Raw genomic sequence first — 6,662 nt, 5'->3', positions numbered from 1 at the left:
GTCCCAGTCCAAACGAGGCTGCAGCTGCCACTTCCCCGGGTCCTGCCTTCCTGCCGTGTGTCCTCAGGCCAGACTCTGAGCCTTTCTGTCCATCCGGGTGATGGTCCCTCCCTCAGGAGTGAGAGTTGCTTCCACCTTCCTGGAGGTCAACTGAACCTCTGAATCAGAGCCTTCAAAGCTTGTGTGCTCCCTAGCCTGACAGTCTCACTTACGTGGCTGTCCCAAGGCTATCAGAAAAACAAGTGGAATGTGATGCCTCTGGAGTGTAATTTAAAACAGTTGAGGGGCACCTGGGTGGCTCAGTCGGTTAAGCATCCTACTTGCGATCTCAGCTCGGGTATTGATCTCAGGGTTGTGAGTTCAAGCCTTGCGTTGGGCTCCACGCTGGGTGTGAAGCCTACTTCACAATAAGTAAATAAAACAGTTGAAACGTAAGTCTCAGTGCCCACAGAGTATAACCTGAGTCGGTAAACATGGCTTACCCAACCGTTAAAGTCAAGTCAAAGAATGACCTTGAAAAATACAGGACGGTCCATAATGCAGTATGGACTGAAAAACCTACGTCAAGACTTAGGAGGGGTTATATGTACACATGTCTGTGGCTTCCCAGAAAAGATGAAAAAGAAGTATATGGCACTTTGCTCAAAATTTGGGATCAGGGAATACAAATAGGGAGCATTTCTTTTTTACCCCATGTTTTAAAATATCTTAAAGGAGGTTGTACTCCTTAAAATATCTTAAAGGAGTTTATGGAGGTGGAGGAGCGGGAAGTCCTTGGAGAGCGCTGAGTGCCCTCTGACCTAAGCAAGCACGTGCTATTTTGGGCCTGTGGCACAGGAGACAGACCCAGCACTGGCTTCTTGTGGGCTCGACCCCCCCCACCCCATGCCCCCCTGCCTGCCTCTAGGAGCCCCACCCCTGTGGTTCCCATGGGGCTGCAGCCTGCAGCACGGCTCCTGGGCCCTTCTCAGCCCTGTTCCCCACCAGGTTCATCCTCGATGACTCGGCCTTATACCTGTCCGACAAGTGTGAGGTGGAGACCCCGGATCTGCAGCGAGGTGGGCAGGGCCTGGACTGGGCTCCCTCCCCTCTGAGGGACCCCAGCCCCCGGCCACACACAGAGCCGCCCGATGTCCTCACCCAGCTGCTAGCAGGGTCCTTAGCCCGTACAGCAGGGCTGCGCTCAGACAGGCCCCGTGTTCTCCCTGGTGGCGGTGGGCCAGGCGCTGGGTGCAAAGAAGCGATTGGAACTTCTCTTACTTTCTGCTTCAGATTATGTCTGTGTCTTGGATGTTGACCTCTTGGAGCTTGTGATTAAAACCTGGAAGGGGAGCACTGAGGGCAAACTGGTGAGTGCTGCCCGGAGTTGCTGGAGCCAGAGCAAAGCCTATCACCGGTTCCCTTGCAGCTGTCTCTTCCCTCCTGCTCCCTGGGCCTGCGCTTGGGTTATGGTCACTGGCTGCCCTTCAGTGCTGGGCTCTGGTTATAGGTCCTCCCGGAAAGGGCCAGGCACATCTTGGGTGTCTCAGATCCGAAACCCCACCACCAGGAGGCAGCTGTAGCCTGGGCCAAAAAAAAAAGGTGGGGGGGAAGGGGGGCTTGAGAGTCAGCGTTCCTGGGGCCCTTTCCTCATCTGTAAAAGGGAGATAATCGGTCCCACCTCACTAGGCTGAGGTGAGGGATACAGGACGGACACATGAACGTTGGCACGCTGGGGGCGCACTCCTCCTTCCTTGGGTGGCCTTGGCTGAGGCCAAAGCCCCTTCTCCTCCTCTCGGGGCTCACTCACTCAGTGGCGTTGCGGGGCAGCAGGCTGTATGGGGGGGTGGAGCCTGGGCGGGGGGTGGAGCCTGGGCTGACGGCGCTCCGCCCCCCAGAGCCAGCCCCTCTTCGAGCTGCGCTGCTCCAACAATGTGGTGCACGTGCACAGCTGCGCGGACTCGTGCGCTCTGCTGGTGAACCTGCTCCAGTACGTAATGAATGAGGGCGACCTGCACCCCCCTCCCCGGCCCCCCAGCCCCACGGAGATCGCAGGCCAGAAGGTACAGGTGAGGCCTGGCCCTGCAGGCTACTAGAATTCTGCCAGGCCCCTTCCCCTGCCGTGCCACCCCCCCATCCCTGGGAGAGGAGGGCTGGCATAGGGCTCCGGGAGCAGCGGGCGTCCCTCCCTACTGTCATTGATTCCTCGCTACTCCCCTGCCTGGCCCAGCTCTCCGAGAGCCCTGCCTCCCTGCCCCCCTGCCCCGCAGTGGAGACAGCCCTCATCAACCAGCGGGACCTGGCCGACGCCCTCTTGGACACGGAGCGCAGCCTGCGGGAGCTGACCCAGCCTTCAGGTGTGATGGACGGGGTGCTTTGGGGCCAGGGGACACAATCAGGCACCCAAATCAGGCATCCCCCCCAAAAAACTGGCCTCTCTCTCCACAGGCGGCCCCCTCCCTCAGGCCTCACCTGTGTCTGTCTACCTATTCCCCGGTGAGCGGAGTGGGGCCCAGCCCCACTCGCCCCCTGTTGTGACCCCCGCTGGCAGCTTGGGGTCCTGCTCAGAGGCCAAAGAAGATGAAAAGGAAGAGGAGGGAGATGGAGACACTATGGACAGTGACGAGTTCTGCATCCTTGACGCTCCTGGGCTGGGCATCCCGGTGTGTTGGCGGGGAAGGCCGGGCAGGGCCAGGAAGTGGGGGGAGAGGGTGGCTCCCTTCAGTGTCGGGGCAGGGCTGGGGGTGGTGGTGGTCTCTCTGACTCTGGGCTTTGAAGGATTCCCAGAGGAAGAAAGAATGGCAATCAGGACAGAGGGAGGGGACATGGGACATCAAGAAGGGAAGGGTGATGAGCAGGACAGGGAGGAAAACCGTTAGGCTGCAAAGATACTAGTGACCTGCTGTCCCCCACGAGCCAATGTGAATGTCCCGTGTAAGCAAGACCCAGGGACCAGAGAGACAGGCCTGGCAAGAATAAGGGACACTTGGGCCCCCCTGGACAGAGCCCTCTGACAGCTTCTGGGGATGGTGGCTCAGGGGAGTCCTCTTTTGTCAAAAAACGGGAAGGGAAGTGGGGGGATGGGGAAGAAATTGGGGGAGGGTGGCCTGGACTGGGGAAAGTGCACAAATGTTCACTTGGCCTTCTCCCTGCAGCCCCGAGATGGGGAGCCTGTGGTGACACAGCTGCATCCAGGCCCCATCATCGTGCAGGACGGGTACTTCTCACGGCCGCTGGGCAGCACAGACCTGCTGCGGGCACCTGCCCACTTCCCTGTGCCCAGCAGCCGTGTGGTGCTGCGTGAGGTCTCCCTCGTCTGGCACCTGTATGGGGGCCGAGACTTTGGCCCCCACCCTGGCCACAGGTGAGGAGGATGAGTGTAGGTGGCAGCTGTGGCCATGGGGCCCACCCACCCGGGAGATGGGGCCCAGGCTGGGGTTCAGATCTGACCTTCAGCCACTGATAAGCTTGAGCAGGATCCTTGCCTCAGTGGCCTCCGTTCTTCCTCCTTCCTTGCCCCGCACCCACCTCCCAGGGCTGAGCTGGAGAGTGTCACCTGCCCCGGGCTGAAGGGTCCTCTCTGAGGGGAAGGGAAGGGGGTTCCCCTGAGTCAGCTCATCCCCTCTCTGTCTTTCCAGGGCAAGAAGCAGCTTCATGGGCCCCAGAGCCTCCCCTTCTCGCTGCTCCGGCCCCAACCGGCCCCAGAACTCGTGGCGAACGCAGGGAGGCAGCGGAAGGCAGCACCATGTCCTCATGGAAATCCAGCTGAGCAAGGTGAGCTGGGTGTGGTGCAGACGGCCACCGGCGTGGGGGACGGGCAGGCTGTCCCGGCCCTGCCTCCCAGCCAGCACTTCGTGGCAACTGACCTCAGGGTCCCTGGTCACGCATCGAGTCACCATGTTTTACAGAGTGGCTGCCGTGCTGCACCCCACATGCTATCCTAGATGGTGGGTGTAGTAACAAGCAAGGCAGACAGCCCCCCCCACCCCAATCACTTGCCTGCTAGTGGACAGAGCCACGGATCTGTATGGTGTGGAACATGGTGAATGTTTGGGGAAGGTGAACCAGGGAGCACCAGGGGGGACCAGCAGTGTTCTCCAGAAGGTTCCGTGTATGCAAAGCCCTGAGAAAGGGAGCAGGGAGAGGTTTTCAGGCAGAGTGCGGCACGAAGGCCGCTGGCTGGGAGCCTCCCTGGCGTGTCCAGAGCGGTCGGGAGGCCGGCAGGCTGCAGCTGGGCAGGGAGGAGGGCGGTGGAGGCCGTGCGTCCAGCTGGGAACCAGGCTGCACAGGCCCCACAGACCACAGGACAGCTTGGGTGTTTACTAGAGTGAGGTGCCCTCCGCAGGAGACAGTGGCTGCACGGGGTGGCCGCTGTAGAGCCCGTGACCACGGTCAGGTTCCCGAGAGACCTTGCTGGGGAAGAACAGGTTGGGGGGCGGCCAGGCTAACCTGAGAGATTGTGCGGGCCGAGGTGCCACCCACTGAGAGTGGGCGCAGGGGGCTGTCGTGCCGAGAAAACACGGATGCCCTCTGCAGCCTGCTGGGATGGGAGGCCAGCACTGGGTGTCGGGGAGAGGGAAGACCGGGCAAGGTCCAAAGGCGAGAAGGGCCTTGACCTACCTGTTCAAGGGGCAGAAAAGAGGCCAGTGGGGCAGGCACATCAAGCGCAAGGGTAGAGGGTGGGCGTTGGAGAGAGAGGCCAGGATGCAGGGGGGCAGGCGTGTGCTTTATGAGGAGCCCTGTGGTTTGGGGCACCACCAGGGGGGTGTCCAGGGGAGAGAGAGGTGACAGCAGTTCCAAGATGAGCTGGCAGCAGTGGAGAGGACACAAGTGTGGAGGGATTGGAGAGCTGTTTTAAGGGAGCAAGCCCGATGGCCTTGGTGACGGAGAGGAGGGGGCGCGGTGTGGGCACTTGGTGACAGAGGGGTGCCGCCTAGGCGACAGGAAGGGAACGGGAGCAAGTAGATTTCACAGGAAGAGGTCTAGAATTCAGTATGTTAATGGGAATTTGAAATGCCTGTGGGACAGCAATGGGGATGCGGCCAGGTTGGGNGGCAAGAAGGCTGGCTGGGAGACTGGGCCCCTGCCTGCGTGGCTCAGGCCTCCATCCATCCCGCAGGTGAGCTTCCAGCACGAGGTGTACCCCGCAGAGCCGGCCCCTGGCCCTGCGGCCCCCGGCCAGGAGCTGGAGGAGCGGCCACTGTCCCGCCAGGTGTTCATTGTTCAGGAGCTGGAGGTCCGAGACCGGCTTGCCTCCTCCCAGATCAACAAGTTCCTGTACCTGCACACGAGCGAGCGGATGCCACGGCGCGCCCACTCCAACATGGTACCAGCCGCCCCCGCCTCCACCTGGCCAGGGCCTCGCATGCATGCACACCCCAGTGTACATGCGCACGCACACACGGGGCTATTTGGGAGGCAGCTGGGGCTCAGGGTGGGCTCAGCTATGGGAACAGTGTGCACCGATGCGAGGCCAGCAGCCCCCAGGGTGATGGTGGGGAGCCGAGGCCCAGCAGGCACCCAGAGCCTGCCCTCTGCCCCCAGCTCACCATCAAAGCGCTGCACGTGGCCCCCACGACCAATCTGGGTGGGCCCGAGTGCTGTCTCCGTGTCTCGCTGATGCCCCTGCGGCTCAACGTGGACCAGGTGAGTAGGTCAGATGAGGGCAGTGCCGGAGGTGGGCCCCGCTGCCCCCAGGCCTGGGAGGCTGACCTGCCCCTCCCCCTGCCCCTGGCCCTGCAGGATGCCCTGCTCTTCCTCAAGGACTTCTTCAGCAGCCTGGCAGCGGGCATCCACCCTCTGGTTTCCGTGGAGACGTCCGCTGATGGTGAGAGGCTGAGCTGGGATGTGGGGGGGAGGTTCCGGGCCTCCCACCTCGCAGCCATCCCCAGGCCCATCCCCAATGTGTGTCCCTACCACCCCACCCCCAGCTCGCTCTGAGACCCGAGTCCCGCCCAGCAGCCTCCAGGAAGGCCAGCCTGAGGACACGGAGGCAACCGGCTCCCGGGAGCCCCCAGGCAGTGGACACTGCTCCTCTGCTGAGCAGCAGCCCATCTATTTCAGGTAGGGCTGCAGGCGGAGGGTCCCAGCCCAGGCCGCGGGGGGCTGGGCCAGTGACCAGAGGCCCCCTCTCCCCGTTTTCCCCTCCCCAGGGAGTTCCGCTTCACGTCTGAGGTGCCCATCTGGTTAGATTACCATGGCAAGCACATCACCATGGACCAGGTGGTAAGTGGGGCTGGCAGGCAGGCAGGCTGGCTGTGCGGGCCCATCCCTCTCGGGTCCCCGTTCTGCCCAAGTGTGGCCCAGGGGGGGCGGGGGGCCAGGGCTTGCATCCAGGCAACACTGGCTGCCGAGTAGGCCTCCAGTGGCTCCTGTGGGCTGGGTGGGGCCCCATGCTCAATGGCACAAGCCCAAATCCCTTTTCTGTCCCCAGGGCACTTTCGCTGGCCTCCTCATTGGTCTGGCCCAGCTCAACTGCTCCGAGCTGAAGCTGAAGCGGCTTTGTTGCCGACACGGGTGAGCCCTCCGTGCCGTCCAGCGCCCCCAGCCTCTCTCCCAGGTCCCCTAGCTTCCCCCTGCCCTGTTCCTGACTGGTTGTGTGGCTGTGGCCAAGTCATCACCCTTCTATGGGCCCTCAGTTGCCGCTCTGTAAAACGGGCACCACCATCCTCCACAGTCCTCCG

General features: G+C 62.2%; 1 protein-coding gene across 2 annotated transcripts in view; it reads left to right on the top strand.

Moving 5' to 3' along the window:
• ATG2A (autophagy related 2A) overlaps positions 1–6,662 on the top strand; it is a 19,416-nt gene that overhangs the window by 10,307 nt on the left and 2,447 nt on the right. The window contains exons 25-37 of one of the 2 annotated variants that reach the window (XM_077759749.1): positions 988–1,058; positions 1,273–1,349; positions 1,878–2,042; positions 2,210–2,336; positions 2,428–2,642; positions 3,135–3,343; positions 3,618–3,753; positions 5,099–5,305; positions 5,524–5,625; positions 5,722–5,806; positions 5,910–6,042; positions 6,132–6,204; positions 6,413–6,495. In XM_077759749.1, the coding sequence (XP_077615875.1) occupies positions 988–1,058; positions 1,273–1,349; positions 1,878–2,042; positions 2,210–2,336; positions 2,428–2,642; positions 3,135–3,343; positions 3,618–3,753; positions 5,099–5,305; positions 5,524–5,625; positions 5,722–5,806; positions 5,910–6,042; positions 6,132–6,204; positions 6,413–6,495 (1,683 nt within the window). Of the gene's footprint in view, positions 1–987; positions 1,059–1,272; positions 1,350–1,877; positions 2,049–2,209; positions 2,337–2,427; positions 2,643–3,134; positions 3,344–3,617; positions 3,754–5,098; positions 5,306–5,523; positions 5,626–5,721; positions 5,807–5,909; positions 6,043–6,131; positions 6,205–6,412; positions 6,496–6,662 lie in introns of both variants that reach the window. The other variant, XM_077759748.1, reaches the window with a different exon arrangement.

Source organism: Crocuta crocuta, unplaced genomic scaffold, assembly GCF_008692635.1.
Source record: "Crocuta crocuta isolate KB4526 unplaced genomic scaffold, BGI_CrCroc_1.0 scaffold53, whole genome shotgun sequence".
NCBI lineage: Eukaryota > Metazoa > Chordata > Mammalia > Carnivora > Hyaenidae > Crocuta > Crocuta crocuta.
This window is presented reverse-complemented; position numbering and strand designations above follow the sequence as displayed.